Source organism: Oreochromis niloticus, linkage group LG17, assembly GCF_001858045.2.
Source record: "Oreochromis niloticus isolate F11D_XX linkage group LG17, O_niloticus_UMD_NMBU, whole genome shotgun sequence".
In the NCBI taxonomy this organism is placed as follows: Eukaryota; Metazoa; Chordata; class Actinopteri; order Cichliformes; family Cichlidae; genus Oreochromis; species Oreochromis niloticus.
In genome coordinates this window covers 11,507,092-11,527,605 of record NC_031981.2, presented here as the reverse complement: position 1 = coordinate 11,527,605, position 20,514 = coordinate 11,507,092, and the positions used below count along the sequence as shown (strand labels likewise).

General features: G+C 38.6%; 1 protein-coding gene across 1 annotated transcript in view; it reads right to left on the bottom strand.

The window, feature by feature from the left end:
* Window positions 1–20,514, bottom strand: part of exoc4 (exocyst complex component 4) — a 136,107-nt gene that overhangs the window by 87,312 nt on the left and 28,281 nt on the right. The window contains exons 9-10 of the mRNA XM_005451646.2: window positions 16,695–16,840; window positions 15,770–15,858 (exon numbers count right to left, since the gene is read on the bottom strand). Coding sequence (XP_005451703.1) covers window positions 15,770–15,858; window positions 16,695–16,840 — 235 coding nt within the window. The remainder of the gene's footprint in view (window positions 1–15,769; window positions 15,859–16,694; window positions 16,841–20,514) is intronic.

The following is a 20,514-nucleotide window of genomic DNA, read 5'->3' as shown; positions in this document are numbered from 1 at the left end:
ACAAACAAGCGCACAGACGCACAAATTCAGACACACACCAAATAGACTACCACGTATGTATTCCCAATGACGGTGACCAATTTAATTTCATGCTCTAAACATCTGCATCCGTGTCAGACAAAGGAGCGAGGAAGAGACCTCATTGATCCATGGGGTCTGGGACCAGCTGCCAACAGGGCATAGCACTGATGAATATTAAATAGGGGGGGCATTAATATGCATGGGATTTTTCAGAGTTGTCTAGACGTGACAGGGTGGCTCCGGTTTCAGGTCAGGATGCCACCGAACTGGTGCCAGCTCTCTCCCCACATAATGTGTAAAAGTATGATTTTGTTTGTCAAGCCCTGTGTGATTGTATATGCGCGCATATCTATGAGCATTTGTGTCCCTCGGTGTGCGGTCTGATCCGAGATTAGTGAGAGGAGTGCGTGTGGAGGAGGCACGGTGCTCAGTCGGATGGCAAGTGAAAACTGGAAAGGAAGAAGTGACACATTCTAATGTGGCCAAATCTGCCTGAAATCCCCCTAGAGGGTCACTGCTCTGTCTGCAACACATACACCTAAACAGACATGACACAAAGCTATCAATAAGGAAACCCATAAATTATAGACAGTACAAAGAGAGAAATACTAATGTACTGTTATGCATATACATATGGCGCAAATGTTTTAAACACACAAACACAATTGTAAGCCGTATAGTGTCACATAGCCTCTAACAAATGGCTCAGCTGAAATTACATAGACACAATATGCTCAAATACACTCGCACAGTGACAACAATCCAGACCCCTGTGGTGTCTTACCATGCACTCTCCAGCCCACATCTAATCAAGTCAGGCAGTGACTTAGTGAAATTGCATTAGCTACACTTTCCTGGGTTTGATGAGAAACGGGTTAGATCCTGTGATGAATTCCAGCCTTGCCCAGATTTAGGCAGGGAAAGAATGAACGTGTGATGCCTTCTTTAACACACTTCTGTGTCCCCTGAGACCAGCACGTTTCTGTATGCATCCGCAAGTTTTCAGGAGAGGGCGAGATGAGGAAAGCTATGACAGACAGTCCAAGGAACGGCAATAATCCCTAATTTACAAGTGGTTTCAATCAGTTTTGTGTCCACAAGTGTAAATTTGTGTGCCTGCGTGGAAAAAAGGGACAGCGACAAACAAGGTCGTTAGTCCAGGTGCTTAAAACTCTGTTGGTGGGTATCTGTGTGTGCAAATTAAAACACTGGCTCCATATTTTTTGGACACTTGCAAAATACAATAACAGCAAAGTTATCAACAATTCAAGTAAACATATTTTACTTTACATATTTTGATTGCCTTCTGTCACAATAATGTCCTGTCCTGCTTCAAACCAAGAATCAGTGTGAACTTCAAACTGGTCTGAGCATTTCAGATACTGCTGATCTACTGGGATTTTCCCAGACCACCATTTGTCTGAGAAGAAAATAATCAGATTTGCATCTTGGATGTGCAGCTGCCAGTTCTGCTGATACCCTGTGATGCAATCATTTCAATATGGACCAGAATCTCAGAGTAATCTTTCCAGCACCAAAAACTAATGCAGTATTGAAGACAAAAAGTAGGAACAGCCATTAAAAGAAAGATGTGGCCTCCAGGTTGGAAAAATTTAAGCCAATGCAGATGTACCTTAAATTAGCATTCTGTGTGAAGGGCACCAGATTGTGATAGCTGTGGTTGCTAAGACCTTTAGTCTTAAAGAAGTCTATGAGAAAACAGCTGTCTGTCACTTTAGCACTTTCCTGTTGAGTTGTAAATCTTGTTCATACAATATTCCAAACTCAGGACCTGTCAGTCAGCTGCTTCTAGGCAATGTGCATGTAGTTTGACAGTCAAACCCACCCCTTTTTCCTTTTTTGGGGGCCTCTAGTTTTTTCCCCCTTGTTTTGTAATGTACCTTCGACTGCTGTTTCTCTTACTGGCTTTCTTGTCATGTTCTGAATATTAAATGAACTAAGTTTTCAAATTCTCCTTTTGGGATGCCAGAGGAGTCAGTGAGGCCGAAATGAAATTTAAGGATTTGTTTTTAAGTCAGAAGGCATTACCACATATTTTGATAATTAAGATAATGGTAAATTTACCCATGTTGGTAACTTTTGCATGAAATAGATACACAGCTTACGAGTACAAATTTAAAATGAATTCTACAAAGGCTGTGCTTTTGTGCCAAACAGCCATTTACAATGCAATCCACAAATTTCAATTTGAAACACAACATTCATAAAGCATATCGCCTGATTTTTTACCTCAAAACAAAGAATCAGCTGTGATCACAGCCGAACACATCTCAGTTTGTGTCTTACCAAATGTACGGCCCAAGACGATCAAAGATATCTACAATTGCTCTTGATAGATTCTGATTTAAACTGACAAAAGGGAAGCAAGGTGGCTGACATAACTCACACGGTCCTTTAACACACAAAATGTAGACTCACAAAACTAAAAATAATTAGCTGAATTTATTAAACTAGTTTAAAAGCACAACATGCAAACAAACACTTCTGTTCAAATTTTGTTAATGCATAAAAGGTGTAACTCGACCAGTAGAATTCTTCAATATCTGCACTTTAGCACAGTGTTTACAGTAATCGCTGTCCTATACCTATACATAAATAAAGAGAGGCAGTGCTCTTCCTTTGATTGAGGTCCCTAATCTGAACTGTTAGCCAGCACTGCATATTGCAGTCTAAATTGTGCAAATAGGAAGGAATGTACAGGATAATCCAATTTTCCCCCTTAATGGCCTCATATGTCTGTCGCTGTTATACTATGAAAATTATTTTTTGAGTGATCAATTCAGGTAATATACCCCATGTACAAATCATATATATTTAAATTTTTGTACATGCTTGCAAAGAAATCACACTGGCAGGCAGCTGCATATTCACTACACTGAATCCCGCTATTTGAATAAGATTGGTTCTCGCTTCAATAATGTATGACTCTCTGGTCAATTCCGGGCATCCCATTCCACTCAGACTGTCTTCATGTCTGATTGGGTCTTAATGAGAGTTTTCTATTATTAAAATTAATTTGATGGGATGGTATCTGCTGCTCCACCAACCAGGCAACCAAATCCACCCTACAGCTGAGAATAAATAAATTATAGTATAAATAAATTCAGGTGTAAATTGAGCTGGATTAATTATTAAAAGTGTCACTGTGGCATACAGTCTCTCTCCCTGGTCTTGATTTTAATGAATTCACATCTGTCAGTTGCAGTAAAACAAAAATTCACTCTAGAAGGAGATGTTTACAATGTATGTTGTCTGTCTTTCAAACTTTACCAATGTCACTGATCTGCCAATTCATGGTAGTAGTGTTGCAAAAACCTGGCTATGCATAGATTAAATGAAACACTGGTTACATATTTTAGGTTTTCGTTTTCTATTCTTTTGTTAAAATGCACATCATGCATCAATCTTTGCAAAACACCATGAAACCTCCATAGCCTTTTTGAGTCTGATACTAAAACCCTCATAAGTTTTTGTGGTTCAGGCACCATATTCACAACACACACAACTATGCATGCATTCAAAATGGTTTCAAACCTACAACTACAACTTCAAGTTGGACACAATATTTTAATGGAATTAGACACTGAAATAGAGCAGCAGTCTTAAAATTGCAAAGCTTCTGAAGTGTGATCATCGAACAATCAAGCGTTTCATTCAAAATAGTCAACAGGGTGGCAAGAAGCGTGTGGAAAAACCAAGGCGCAAAATAACTGCCCATGAACTGAGAAAAGTCAAGCGTGCAGCTGCCAAGATGCCACTTGCCACCAGTTTGGCCATATTTCAGAGCTGCAACATCACTGGAGTGCCCAAAAGCACAAGGTGTGCAATACTCAGAGACATGGCCAAGGTAAGAAAGGCTGAAAGACGACCACCACTGAACAAGACACACAAGCTGAAACGGCAAGACTAGGCCAAGAAATATCTCAAGACTGATTTTTCTAAGGTTTTATGGACTGATGAAATGAGAGTGAGTCTTGATGGGCCAGATGGATGGGCCCGTGGCTGGATTGGTAAAGGGCAGAGAGCTCCAGTCCGACTCAGACGCCAGCAAGGTGTAGGTGGAGTACTGGTTTGGGCTGGTATCATCAAAGATGAGCTTGTGGGGCCTTTTCGGGTTGAGGATGGAGTCAAGCTCAACTCCCAGTCCTACTGCCAGTTTCTGGAAGACACCTTCTTCAAGCAGTGGTACAGGAAGAAGTCTGCATCCTTCAAGAAAAACATGATTTTCATGCAGGACAATGCTCCATCACACGCGTCCAAGTACTCCACAGCGTGGCTGGCAAGAAAGGGTATAAAAGAAGAAAAACTAATGACATGGCCTCCTTGTTCACCTGATCTGAACCCCATTGAGAACCTGTGGTCCATCATCAAATGTGAGATTTACAAGGAGGGAAAACAGTACACCTCTCTGAACAGTGTCTGGGAGGCTGTGGTTGCTGCTGCACGCAATGTTGATGGTGAACAGATCAAAACACTGACAGAATCCATGGATGGCAGGCTTTTGAGTGTCCTTGCAAAGAAAGGTGGCTATATTGGTCGCTGATTTGTTTTTGTTTTGTTTTTGAATGTCAGAAATGTATATTTGTGAATGTGGAGATGTTATATTGGTTTCACTGGTAAAAATAAATAATTGAAATGGGTATATATTTGTTTTTTGTTAAGTTGCCTAATAATTATGCACAGTAATAGTCACCTGCGCACACACAGATATCCCCCTAAAATAGCTAAAACTAAAAACAAACTAAAAACTACTTCCAAAAACATTCAGCTTTGATATTAATGAGTTTTTTGGGTTCATTGAGAACATGGTTGTTGTTCAATAATAAAATTATTCCTCAAAAATACAACTTGCCTAATAATTCTGCACTCCCTGTATATAGAGTGTATAAATAAATATTCACTCACCATGCCTTCTGTGAGGTACACCCCCCAAAAAACAAAAACCTATACACATTTTGTTTCCTGCTATAATTCTTTACCGTATTAATATTGCATTTTAAATACTACTTGTTTAACATTAATTAGTTCATTTACTTGGTTATGACTGGAAGGATTTTTTTTTTTAAATGAAGCAGCTGGATATTAGAATTCCACATTGGGGATAAATAAAATGTGCAGGTACATAAGTAAGTAAGTGTGTACGTGTACATACGTATGTACTCGTGTGTTTATCTACCTGTAATATGTATCTTTTATATCTGTTTGTCTGTGCCTACAAAGCTGCCTGATATCTTCGAAGCATAGATTCAACTAGGTGCTGGAAAATCCTCAGAGATTTTGCTCCATATTTACAGTTGCTGCAGATTTATCAGCACCATATACATGATGAGAATCATCTGTTCTACCACATCCCAAAGGTGCTCTACTGGATTGAGAGCTGGTGATTGAGGAGGCCATTCGAGTACAGTAAACTAATCGTCATGTTCAAAAATCAAGTTAGAGAATATCTGAGCTTTGTGCCATGGCGTGCTATCCTGCTGGAAGCAGGAGATATAGAAGATATAGTGGTCACAATTGTCAGGTAGGCTGTCGTGTTTATTTTCAGTGACCAAGAAAATATCCCCTTCACCATTACACCACTAACAACTGTTGATATAAGGCAGAATGGGTCCATGCTTTCAGTTTTCCAATTCTGATCCTACCATCTGAATGTCGCAGTAGAAATGGAACCTCATCAGACCACGTAACATTATTCCAATTTTCCATTGTCCAATTTTGATGAGCCCATCTGAACTGTAGACTGATTTTACACAGAGTTTAACTTTGGTGATACAGTTTTGTGCCACTGATCACTTACAAAGAAGCAGTGCTCATCTCTTGCGTGACCAGATCCCATTTGGAAAAGAAAAAACTTCAGTCCAACAGCAAGTGTTTAGGATATACAAAAAAGGATAATTCTTTCCATTTCTTTTCCACATGGAACTAGACATGTCACATGCCCTAGTCATTAGACTGCCAAACCCAAATGGAGATGGTAAATGGAGTGCATTTATATCATGCTTTTACCCAAAGTGCTTTTGTCTATAACAGTCAATTTTATATATAACCCCAATATAACAGTTGTCTCAGAGGGTTTTTACAATCTGTACACCCACAATACAAAACCATCTGCCCCAGCAAACCCTTTCAAGAAAAAATAAATGGCTGAAACAACTGAGGAGAGATTCTTCTTAGGGGTAGACATTCATGCAATGGATGCTCTGTGAAGGATAGCAAGATAAACATAAACATAAATCTATGTACACATGTTTAAAGACCTAAGAGAACTAATGTCCAGAAAAGCAAATGTCATTGCATCTTTCATTCCACCCAGCAGGGAATTAGGCAGCACACTGTGTATCCTGTTCTTTACTTGAAGAATCTGTTGCACGCTGTGACTGCAAGAGCTGTGTACGTATTTACCTGTCTGTCTACAAGTGTAGCTGAGGTCCAACAAGCCCTTCTTCCACCCTTTTTTTCCATCCCTCCCTCTGTCCCTTTTTCATTTGCTCTTCTCTCCACCTTCTCCAATCAGCAAGTGTGAGATTAAAAGTAAACACAAAGGCGACAGTCAAAGCCCCAAATAACGGTAAGACCAATGCTGATTAAAATTAGCCCTAGGATAGGAAAATACACCAAGCACTTTCTCTCTGATTAAATGTCTGAACTGTGTAAACTATTACAACCTTGTTCTAGTCTCTCTGTTGTCCTCTACACCCCCTGTCATTACATTTCCTCCAGATTCCATTTTCTCACCAGATTAAATGTTTTAATTATGCATGTGCTATCCAGGCACTTTATTGGTCGAAGCAGCTCTAGTTTTAGGAGTGTTTTATCGTACCAGTTATTTAACTTAGATGCATTTAAGACAAAAAAAAAAACCCAAGAAAAACACACACATATTCCTTTTTGTCGCACAGTTTGTTTTATGCCTTCAAAATGGCTCTGAGCGATAGGAGTGTGGGCATGGGACCTCTGAGGGTGTTCTGTGTTGTATAATGATAGGATGTTGGTAGCAGATGTTTTGGGCCCAATGGATCAGGCTTGCCTTGGGCTATTTGTGTGTTCTTAACCGTCCTCCAGAGTGTCTTTCACAGGTCACCATTGCAATGGTCTTTTGGATACATAATGCGATAATATGCTGCCCTTCATTGAAACCTGCATACACAGAATCAATGAACACTTTATTAGTTCCAGCAGGTTTGTTCCTGTTTTGTACAGTAAATGTAGGTACACTGAACTTGAACTGTCATCATCAACAAACTAGTTTGAGATAATCTGAGCTTAGAGTTATTCTCCTGAAAGCTTGCATGTTCAGCAAAAGTACTCAGGTAGGTAAGTATATGAAGCTCAAAGGGGGCTACTGGGTATTTGGCCCAAAGTGTGCCGAGAAAGTATCCACAGACCATTAAACCACCATCAGGATGGATGCTATCCTACCACCTTCCAAATTTCTATTTAGTTATACTGATCTTTTGTAATTTGTAGCCTCAGTTTCCTATTTTTAAATGACAAGAGCAGCACCCAGTGTTTTGTGTTGCTGGAACCCATCTGCTTTGTGCTCTTCTGCATACTTTGGCTTAAACCCAGTGGTTTTTACAATACTCAGACGAGAGAGTTTGGCAACAAGAACCATGCCAAGGAAAAGGTCACTTAAATCACCTTTCGTCTCCAGTCTGATGCTTGGTTTGAATTCCAGCAGGTCTTCATGACCATGTCTACATGCCTAAATGCTGCTGCCATGTGATCATTATTTTAGTTTCATGGCAGTCATCACTTACATGGAACAACTGAATGAGTCAAAGCAGTTTTTCTGGTCCAAGCTTTCTGAATACAGGATTCAATTTGGCTGTCATTTAGTTTTTCTGTTGTGCTTTTACTGAGATTTATTCCAGCAGGTGCTGTTGGCTAGGGTTTAAATAATCTGTGATTCATATTTTGTCTAGAAGTGGAAAGCCAGAACTAAATGAACTGACACAGAGTGCAATATGCAAGATACTTGGATCAATTCTGTTTCAGCGGATACGATAAATAACTGCCTGAAATGTGTTTTCCATTATCGTGCTTCTGTCCATCACTATCATAATAAGAGGCTTGGTGAGGTACACTATAGTAAAGACCCAATATTATTGTTATAAGCCGCATTCATTTTCCACACTGGTTCTGTGCGCCACTCTAATTTCAGCAACAGAACTGTTGTAATTCAATTACTGGTCCTGCAGCAGATGAGAATCCAGCGCATATTTATGTGTGTGTATGTGTGTGTGTTTGGGATCCAGACCGGATAAGCAGTAGAAAATGGATGTAGGGATGCGTGTGTCTTGTAACTATTATCATCAACTTCACTGATATCTATGTGCAGCCAAATTGAACATGATGAGTCCAAACACATTTAAAATAACAACTGTGAGCCGAAACATCTGCAGTAATACGTGTGCTGCAACATGCAGATCTGCTCTGTATTGTGATGAAGAACATAAATAACTTTCCACTGACATCATCTCTTGTTAAAAAAGGTAGAATACATTTTAACTCAAGGAAATCCCAGAATTCCACTACTAAAATAAAGTGATTAATAAAGGTCTGGCCTTGAAGAAAAAGGGTGCATATAAGTTCAATCTGGTTACATGACACTGAAGTACAGCATGTGTTGAATTTTTATATTAAAAGTAGCAAACAAGTAGAGTAATAAAATACCAGAAAAAGAAGGATTACTATGAATCCTAAATTGTGAGAGAGCATCAATGTGGAAAAAACCAAGTAGTTGGGGAATCAACAGTACCTAAGCCAATACGTTTGACATTCCAGAGTCATAATCCTGTAACATCTATTGAGTTTTTCCCAGACAAAGTTCAATTCTATCTAAGATTCCATTAATGAATATGATAAATTATAATTGGAAGGTCAGTGGAAGTCAAGTATTGATCACGTTCCAAGATAAGTGAACAACCATTATCCTTGAATTCGGCCAACAAATGAGGACAGCAAATGACTGGAAAAAAGAATAATTGAGAAGACAAGTCAGTGATTCTACAATAAAAATTGATTTAAGGAGCTTTTGAAGTGTGACCTATGAGAAACCAATTAAAGCATAGTGTCATGTTCACTGGGGCCCATGTTAGGTTACACCTTAAAAACATGGATTAGTTTTCCTGAGGATCTAAACAGAAAAGAGCAATATTAGTGTATGAGTACTGTTTTGGAGAGTTAGTCACAGCCCGCTGTAAATGCTCCATCACCCGTCTGAGCGGTCCAAGTGATACTGAAAACTAACCTTGTCCTAACCATAATATATTCCACAGAGAAATAGTGTAACATCACACATCACTTGGCAGGACCATGCCAGTCTTACACATATATTATCTGAACACGTGGCTTACAACACCTGCCAGTCCCGCCCCTAATATCCCACCCAGCATCACCTCCACACCCATGTCTCCCGTTAGACATTTTTCCATTTGCACCTCTTCTCTCTCCCCTTTGGGGTGTGCAAATCAGTTTGACAAGGAACACCACTTCTATCATCCCACTCTCTTCCACCTCTACCTTTCCCCGTTTCCTTCCTGTCGTGGGAATATGATGCTATTATGCACAAACAAGAAGCCCCTAATACAACATAGGCTTTTTTATGTACTTCAGACTGAGCATTGGGTATTAAGGTTGGGCAAGAAGGAAAGCTGTTTGTAACTACAATGCTTGTGCAGGGAGACTCGAACAGACTGTTTTCTGTGCCAGACACACTGTGAACAAGTCTATTTGAATATCAAAAGGGAAATAGGGAATGTGTGAAATAGATTTGGAACCGAGTTGATTATGAACACTTCCAAAGAGAGAGGGGGAGGTCAGAGGTTGGAGTGTTGGGAGAAGGAGTATGTGCGCACACCTACAAGGAAATTGATAAGTTTAAAGTGTGTATGTTTGGTTATGTGCACATATGGGGCAAGTATGTGGCGACAAGCTGGCTTTGTGTACGGGGGGGACTGTCACTTCAAACATGCCCCGGGGCAAGGCAATATAGTACAAAACACAATGAGCGACCACGGCACAAAGAGAAATAAAATTTAAAAAAAAAAAAGGCTTTAAATGCATTATGGCGTGTCGCAAGACTGCAGGAGTTATTGGGATTTATTCACACTTCACCTCCCAGATGACCACTGGCATACTCTGATGCCTTCACTCAACAAAGACGCAATAAAAAACTAAAGGAGGAGGGTGTAAACGTGTAGAGGCTGTGAGATAAGCAGAGGAATATGAGGGAGTGGTGACACATCTATGGCTAGAAAATTGCTATTTTCATCATTTATTCATAGGAAATGTGATTGAATCTGGATGAGGTTCTTTGATTCTGAAGCAGTGGTTTGCAAAGGCTAGCAGCATACCCACACACAGTATATCCACATTTAGACAGATAGCTGAGGATTTGGTGTATAAAAGGTACACAACATATAAACTTGCAGTCTCATATACATACATGCATTCCAATCACATATTCCAGATGTGGCTACATATGGAGCTGTAATAGAGTCTTTAGATGAAGCATTGGATTAATTGAAGCATTCAAGATGAGAAAGCAAGCAATTAAGTCCTCCAGTGTGTTTGTATGTGTATGTTGGGCATGTGACCATGTGCCTGTGTAACATGTGCGTGTGTATACAAAACTTGGGAGACATACATTACAGAGCATATTAATTTCAAACCCATTAGAGATTTCTGACTGTGGATAAGTTACGAAACCATTACACATTAACACTGCTACTCGCAATAATGTTTACTTACTGGAAGGCTGGAACTCATACAACAGTACAACAAACACTGTAACCTTTCAGAACAAATGTGTGTGTGTTTTTGGTCATATTTTTACTATTTGCATTTTTTGGCTTTAATTGATAGTGACAAACAAAGGAGAGACAGAAAATGTGTGAAGAAATTAAGGGAATGGCATTCGCCAAAAGATCTGACCAGTCTGTCTCGCCGTTCAAAGCAAGCTTGTCGTCTACACACCAGCTATTCATCTATCAAATCACCCCAGAGTAGTGCTGCCAACGAATACTCTAAATTTGATTATAATAATTACATTTTTTAAAAAGCAGCATTACCAGCAGCCATCTGTGTTCTGAGCTACATAGAATGCAAAGTTGCTGCTGGGGGCAGCATGCACTCTATGGCAAAGTCAGAACAGCTGTGTGGTGTAGGGGCAGCTCTCACTCCTTCAAGCTTAAGTTACATTGCTGCAGGTGCAGAGATGAGGGAGAGAGAGAGGTATTTAGCAAGAATTTTTTAGCCTACTGTTATTAGGGTAAGTAAGAGGAGGAATGTCACTTCAACACCTGAAGGTGAGCTACAACGAGTCATACTATTTTCCAAAATCTTGTTTTTTTTAATGTTGTTAAAGTTTTTAGGTTTTTTATTTCTGTAAAAAGTAAAAACATTAAAATAGGTCAAAGGGAAAAAAGTAAAGTAGCTTAAAAACATACAGTGGGGAAAATAATTATTTGATTACCTGCTGAATTGTAATTTTGCTCACTTACAAAGTATTGAACAGACTTTATTTTTTATGGTAGTTTCATTTGAATAAAGAGAGAAAGAATATCAAACAAAAATCCAGTAAAAATGCTTTACATAGTTAGAAGTTAGAAATTGATTTGTACGTCACTGAGCGAAATAACCATTTGATCTGTACAGAAACTCTCTAAATCCTTTAGCTTTCTTGGTTGCACTTTGATAACTTAAATTGTCTATAGGATGAGGTCTGGACACCTGCTTTTTTTCTTAGCCACTCCTTTGTTGTCTAAGCAGTTCTTTTTGAGTCATTGCCATGCTGGAAGACCCATCGACAAACTATCTTCAGTGTTCTGGCTTTACTGACTCTGAGAATGGTGTTTTTTGGGCCATACTCAGCATTTCTCTTCCTCGAAACACAGTGAGTCGAGTTGATGCCAAAGAGCTCAATTTTGGTTTCATCTTACCACAGGACTTTCTCCCAGACCATCTCGGAATCATTTAGATATAAACCGGGAAACTTAAGAGGGGCCTGTACATGTGCCTTCTTAAGCAGCAGGACCTTGCACATGCTGCAAGATTCATTCTTCTTAATCCAGTGGTTTAAGAAGATTCAATGTCCATTATGCCATTGTGTGTTACCAATGGTATTCTTAGTGACTGTGGCCCCAACAGAACATAAACAAGCCCCTCCTCTGTGGTCGTGGGCTGATCCACCACCTCTCTCCTGATCATCCTTACCCGATGAGACAAGATCTTGCATGGTGCTCCAAGACTTTACATTAGCTAACTTAACAGTTGTAATTCATGGCTTAAAAAAAAATCTTCACAATTCAAAAGTCTCAAGTGATAAGACCCAATGGGGGTCTATTTAACTGCACTCAATACACTAGATTTTGATCAGTAGATAACAAAACTGTGGAACCTTAACTGTGCTATATAAAAAGATACTCAATAAGTCTTATTAAATGGCTAACTTGGAAAAAGATTGATGCAATGCAGTACCCAGATGGCTTGATAATGAAATATATTTCACAATTAATTGCCCTATATAATTAATACAAGCATTGGTTTCATTGGTTTGTGGAGGCAATGCAATATTAAAATGGTTTAACCTTGTGTTTTTAATGAATGATGGCATTTGACTCTGGTCAGTTTTTGACAAACCTACCCAAAAGCAAATGTCTTTTATATTAATGTGATCACATATAAAATGTCAAGGACGCCCAATAGATCATGGGCTTTAAGATAATGATAACAGAAACTCAAAGTATTGTTAACTTTGTTCCAGAAATTTTGTCGAGAGCAGAAATAATTTTTCAGGATACACAAGAGAAAAGTGTAAAATATAACTCCACTCAGAAGTAGTAGTTTATTCTTCCTCAGTGTCATTTTCTTATGCCCTAAGGGAACACAATGAGCTTTCACATTATCAAAAAGCAGCTAGGATGTCCTTGAGGCCTTTCGTAAAGGCAGAACAAATGGGGCCACACAGAAGACAGTCAGGTCATCGTGCTCCAAATGGCTCCACTGAGCCAGTCCTCTTTCACATTGCCCCAGAATAGTGAGACCTCACTAAATAGAGGGTTCGGTTTCCAAAAAAAAAACAAAGAAAGAAAAATCCTACACAAACTTAAAAACCCAGCCATGAATGCTGATTTTTCTATGTCACTCCTCTGTGCTTTTAATTGTGACACTAATTGCTGGTAACAGTTCAGCCTAATTACCTATGTGTCAGAAGATTAGCTAAACTCTAAAGCTTTGAGGACAGAAGAAGACCTAAGAAGAAGACCTAATCTAACTTGATTTTATTTTATTTTTTAAAAAGCTTGGTATCTTTCAGTACTGTAGGTTAACAATAATGTGCATCTAAAATTATCCTTTGGCTTTTGTAGCCCACACGTGCTTGTAAAAATAAATACAGAAAAGTCTGAAAGTAATTAGTCTGTTGAAACAGTTAAATAAGTCTACAAAGATGAAAATATTTCTTTGTTTTTGCTTTGGCCCTGAAATTCTGTAGTGGTGCATCTCCAGAAAGTATCACCAGAAAGTGCAAAATTCAAAAGTATCTGAAGTTGAGAAGTTTGTGCATTACCATTTTTATGCATTTGTTAACGGTGCATAGCTGGATTTAAAATGAACAATCAAACTCTTATTTCCAAGACTCTGTTGGTGAGCGTTTCAGTTAATAACTATATTGACTTGAAGCAGACCGTTGAGGGAAAAAAAAAAGGAGTTTAGGAAACTCCAAGTAAAAAGACAGAAAGACACACATGACTAAGCTTTAAGTGTTGAGTAATCCCAGAGCTAGAAGAATTAATCAACGCAATCTCTCATTTCTAACTCTTTTCCTCTCCTTCCTTCCCTATGGTAAGTTTAATTTGAAGAGAGAGAGAAAAAGTCCCTTTCCACACTGTCTCAATACATATTTTTCTAATTTCTTCCTTCAGAAAGCTCTTAATGGCTTCTTCGCTAGACCCTGATGAAAACAATGACTTTTAACCTCCCTCCTCCTTCATCCATCTTTCCCCTCCCTCCATCACAGCTGACTTATTTCACTTTCTAAATGATTTCTTACTCCTTCATTCTCTTTTCAGCCATTCAGGCCTTGGCCTGGGCTTGTGGTCGGTGCTACGCATTGTGACAGGTGAAATGAAAGCCCAGAGAAATCTCATCTTCTTATAAACCCTTGAGGCATTCAGCCAGTCAAAAAAAATATTTTTCCACCTTCTTTCTGAGGCACCGACAGATGGAAGAAGAAAAAAAAAAAAAGAGCCGTTATATGAAGACCATTTGGGGGTTTCCTTCATCGACAGTTAATCAGCGCTGCTCGTTTTGTAGCAGTGGGGAGCTGGGGTAGTAGATTTTGCATATATTTACAGACTCAGTGCAGTATGAGTGGCATTTCTAGTCAAGAAAAGAAGTATAGCCTGCATTGTAATTTCAGCCTTAAGCTAAATATCTAGACTAGCCTAATCAATGCCGCATTATTTATACAGTTTACCCCTGATAGTTATAATAAGTTGTGCAGACAGTGCTAGAGGATCTCTTTTGCACTTTTTTTTACATCAACTAGTCTTTTCAAATTACCTTTTTATTTTATCTATACTATGTCAACAAGGCATTTGGTGTGAAAAAAAGGCATAGCAACAGACAGCAGCAAACAGTGCTGTCAGGCATTGCTGATTGAAACCTCAAGGTCACAGGCAGAGGAGCAGAGCCAGGCAAAGAGAGGAGGAGGAGAGGAAAGAGAGAGAGAAGAGAGAAGTCGGGGCAGCACAACAGTTTAGACTCTCCAGGGTCTGGCTGTGTAGCTCACTCACTGTGCTATTTTGTGCGTGTGTGAAAGTGTGAGTGAGAGGTTTTCAAGGCCTCTCCCTGTAGGCGGATTCTGCAAAGTCACCCCGCTCTGTGCATCTCGTCAATCTCTCTATCGCCATTTCCCTCTTCACACTCCTGTTGTCTGCCTTTCCTTTTTCTTAAGTGTGACTTCTCGAACTGCAGCATGTCCTCCCCATCTTCACAGCACTGTAGTCACATCTCTCTGACGCTATCATTCCTCCTCTTTACCAAACTTTTTCCATCACCATCCTTCCAGCGCAGACACCTCCATCTTTATGTTTTCTTCCATAACCCCTGTCTTTCTTTTCTGCCGTTTAGATGACCTCTCTGTGTTCATGCTGCTCTTTTATTATCACACAAGTTGAAAAAATTCTTATCCAATTTATTCTATTGCTATTCCGTCAGTACTTTTCACACCATCTGGCCCTGTCATATCTTTTTCATCTCTTCCTCCTGCCATCAATCCACACTTATCATACACCAAGAAATGGTTGGAAACTTAAAGGAAAATAAGAAGATTAACCATCACGGTGAAAAGGATTGTCTAACATGTCAGGTGTTCAATTAAGCTGAGAACTATGACTGCTGAAGCCATAGCATCTGAGTCATAGTTTTCAATTATCATTGTTCCCTTCTATCAGTATAGAAATGGTTCATCACAGAACAAGGGTGACCAGTCAGAACAAATTTGTACCGATTCCAAGCAATCGTTCTCTCTGAGGGGACAAGTGGACCAAACCACCCCGTGAAAATGCCTACCACAGCATAACAGAGACACCCGATGTCCTCACTATAGGTTCAAGGGTTCAGGTTTTCCTTTTAGTCTGTCCCTTGTCTGTATTAGGGAATCAGCTCTCTCCCTCTCTACTTTAAACTGCTCAGTTCATCCATCCATCTCTCTCCTCACCTTGTAATTCTCCACTCTTGCTGTAGAGCTCTCGCCTCTGTTCTCTCAGGTAGGCACTCATGCTGATGGCATGGGATGATGATTCAAACCTACAAAAGGCAAAAGGTTCAACAAGGGGGAACAACATATCAGCATAATACTCAAAGGTGTGAAAATGAGACATGCATGGAATTTAAATCTCGAATTTCATACATAAAAACACATTTTGTGAAGTTAGTAGTAACGGTTTCTGTAAACTACCTGACAAGACTACAGATGTACGAAAGGTAAAACTATTATGATTTTCCTTAATAACTGGCATACACAACTGTGGGTTAAGTACCTGTGAGCTAAGCTTCAATGTGCTGTAAGTGGTCAGCATCAGACCATTCTTTCTAATCTTGGCTTTGTATGATATTATTGAGAAGGGATATCCTTAATGCTGCAATAGGGAGCCAATCAGAGGAAAGTTTTTTTTTTAAAGGGACTTTGACCTTAAGTGAGTTAAAACAGCTTATTTCATAACAGTGCAGCAAGGCCCAGTAAAAGACAAATGATAATTCCTTTGAACTGTGAATCTTGTTAGGTATAACCAAGAAGAAAAATATGAAGCTGGAAATGGGTATTGTAGATCCCCTTTAATAAGTTGAGAACTATATGACTGATTAATGGTTAGCTAAGGACCCTTGACATAAAAAAAATGCTAAGAGCTCTATACCTCTCCTCTGTTATCCTCAGTGCACTGCTAATAGGAAGAAACACACTGCTCTACAAGTACAGTTAAGAATAGCTGGTCTCAAAGTGTACTATAATTCAACAGATTTTAAGCTACATAGATCATTAGACTCTGGTGTTTTATTTTTTGTGTTTCACGTGTTTTTCTTTCTTGCCTTTTTTTTTTAACTTGGATTAACACAAACATTATAGAAAGTAATGTGATCCTTACTTGAAGAGCGACTGCTTGGGACGCTGTGGTTTTTTCTTTGCAAAAAAGGCAGCAAACTCACTGCCAGTGCTCGCATAGGAGAGCTGAGCTGAGGGCTCCGTAGCACTGCGGCTGTTCTTCACATCCAAATACTCCATAAGCAGAACCTAAGAAATACAAAAAAACAGTGGGTGAAAACGTAAAAATCTGAAGAAACAGTTTTTAAGAAGTAAAAATTGTTTCTAATGCAGGGGAAATATATTTAAGTCAATCTAAACACAAGGTAAATGTAGCCAAAATGTGTGGTACACAAAAACAAAGAACTGGAGGAACATTTTGCAAATAATTCAGTTAATTAGCAACAGGTCAGTAACATGATTGGGTATATAAAGAACATCTTAGAGAGGCAGAGATTCTCAGAAGTAATGAGGGCCAGAGGTTCACCAATATGCAAAAATTACAAATAGTGGTGAAGACTTTTAATATCTCATCATTTACGTTACATAATCTCATGAAAAGGTTCCGAGAATATGGAGAAATATATGTATGCAAAGCTTAAAATCAATACTGGATCTTCAGGCCCTCGGGCGGCGCTGCATTAAAGACAGGCATGTTATGGAAATCATTGCATAGGCCATCCACAAGGTTAAAATTTTATCATGCAAAGAAGATGCCAGCAAGTTAATGCTAAACGACATACTGCATCTATTACACCAGCATGGCAGTGTAGAGGAGTCCAGCTGCTGAACTGGCCTGTTTTCAGGTCAACTGAATTTTCAGCAACTAAAAACTTTTGGTTTATCATGAATAATAAAACAAAGAAGAATCAGGAATGTTGAGCAACACTGTCAGATAACAATAAAACACACTCCTCTCTCAAAAGTCCAGCAACTGGTCTCAATTCACAAGTTAAATTTTGCTACACAGCAGTAAACACAGCTTGTCCCAACTTTTTTGAGGCAAGTTGCTGCCATCAAATTCTAAATAAATAGCAGTAATCATAATAATAATAATAATAATAATCGGTATAATCGGTAATCGGTATTTTCTTTTTTTTTCTAAGTTCTAATAAAATCATTGCATTCTATTTTTTACTTACATTTTACATAGAAGGTGACTTTATATTTTGTAAAGTTATAAAGCTCCAATCATGTCACTTTAGAGTAAATATTTTAGTGTTTTCTTTTAGTCGGTCTGCAGAAATAATGCAGTAAGAATCACAACCAATTATTAACTTTTAAATATTTTCATTATTTACATTTTTTTAAATTTTTTCTGCTGTACAAAAAAAGCAAGTTACACATCTATTTCGAGGGGCTGTTTCTTAGCAACAGTAAAAATGAGATTCGTGATAATAAACATTTTACATTTATATAACAATTATTAAACAATTAATAAACATCACAAAGTCACCTGTATCATGTTTTAATATAAAATGATAAAACTCCTTTTTTTGTTGTTCTGATATGTATACCATTTATATGCTTTATCTTAACACTACCTAAACTCTGATATGGTAACATGAAGTGCTTAGGCTTACTAATGACTCACAATCGTATCCTTGGAGCTTGACCCTCCTGCTCTGTTCTGTTGTCAGATTATTCATGTAGAGCTTTCTTTATATCCTAAGGTCTTTGTACAGCAGGTGTCTTTATTAATAATAGGAAAAAGAAAATAGCCTCATTGGTATGTCTAGTTTGGTTATAAAAAATGACTTCAAACACTTAAGAGTTTGATTTTAACTTTTTGGATAATTTGAGTTTGCAGAGCCAGACCTACAGAAAGATTACATGCTGCTACATGCTGTCCACATGAATTTGCTTTAGTCTTTTTTTTGTTTTGATTTCTTATTTTATTTTTATATAGCTTTATATGACTGTTGATCTATACACTGTTGAGATTGCACTAAATTTCACTGTACATGTTACAGTGACAATAAATATGTTTCTATTCCATTTTATATCCTATTCTAGTACTGCTGCTCAATGAAGAGCTTTAAAGCAAAGCTTTATTGCAAAAAACTAACCAATGTAGATTTGTTTGTTGTTGTTTTTTTCCCTTTGATTTCTTGACAGCTCTTGTGGCAGCTGTGGAGAAACATCTATTTTCTAGAATACTATTATTTTTGGTTGAATAAACCCACAAACCTTTTGGTGACTCATGCGTTCATATCACATCTGATGGGAAATTGAAACTTTAGATGACTTTTTTTTTGCAGATAGAGTCTGCTAAAAAACAAAAAAACAAAAAAAAAGGGCCTGGGATAAACTTTATATTTTTTAAATATTTTTTGTGGCCTTCAATATAAACATGCATCACAAATAATTATGAAGAACAGACCTCTGGACAGAAGACAGCCAACGACATGACTGGGCACTATTGATGACTGCAGAAAAAATTCTTGTCATCTATTTCTCTGATCTGTCTGCGTGATCCATGGTGAGATCTATCAACGTCTTATCATGCTTCATAAAAATCTTATCAATTTCTAACAATAGTCCAGAACAAGCACATTGAAACACTGGCCAGACTCAGAAAGTTCACTTCCTCTCCTTTATCATTCTATCTGCACATTCCCTCTGTTTCTTTCATTGTCTCATTTTTCAAAATCTCTTAGGGCGTCATCTCTCATTTCTCACATTTCTATTTTTTCTCTGTTGCTCTCTCTCCCTCATCTTTTCCTTTCTCTCTCACCCTTCTTCATTTCTCTCTCTCTCCCTGTGTGAATACATATGTTCTAAAATAGCTTCCCATATCTAATAGCTTCATAATTTAGAAGGGCCATTTAGCCTGTGTGTGTCTAATTCTGAGACGCAGTGTGGGTCAGCCCAGAATGGGACAGGAGTAATGGCTGAGCAGATGGAGATCCATCCCAACCATAATGATGTAATTAACACTGCGGAGAGCACCCCTCCCATCAAGCATGGGAAAGCCTTCAGTCGCTAAAATTCATATTAATCCAAGTGCACATCCATGGAAATATGATGTGGATCGCATCATCTCAGGTAAAATCTTGTGTTAGATTTAGTTAAATGCAGATGTTTTACTGGAAAATTTTTTAATGCCTTTTAAGCCTAAATGGACCCAAAATGAGAAGGACCCCAAATGTTTTACAACTTACAACATATAAATTAAACAAGACTGAAAATATGGCTTTTGGTTACAAACACTCATATAAATACACAAGCTAGCCGTTCTCGCCAACACACTTCCCCTGATCACATACAGAGCTGGAAAACATATTACACACGCCCTCTCCAACTGGCAACAACAGAGCGACCACTTGCCACTAGCCTCATGCTGCAGCTAATCCTATCAGTGTATTAATTACTAATGATGAGCTGATGGAGCGAAACCCCGACTTGCTTGCAAGCTAACACCCAAGCAGACTTAATGAAATGCCAGCGCTGGGCTGATGAAGGGGCTCCGACCCTACTTAAATTGCATTAGCCCAGAGACAGAGTGAACTTTGGAGGCAATTAACTGGACTGTTAGGACAGAGAGAAAGATAGAGGCAGAGAGGGATGGGAGGTGGAAAGCAACACCGAACGGGAGAAGAAAAGAAGGGGAGATAACGGTGCAAAAGAGCTGTGGAAAATAGAAAGAGCAAAGGATTATAGGTGGAAGTGAAAACTGAACAGAATGCTAATCGGAAAAAGGAGATAAAGAAAATGAGGAGAAAGACCCAGAGAGAATACAAGTACTTAAGTAACTAGTTAGTATTTGCTGATTTAACACCTTTGAGTGAAGTTTACAAAGAGGGTTTGTTTTGTCACCTCTGCTTAAGAAATTTCTGACGAAGGCACAGTCCTCTGCAAAGTATGCTACAGAGTTGTTCACT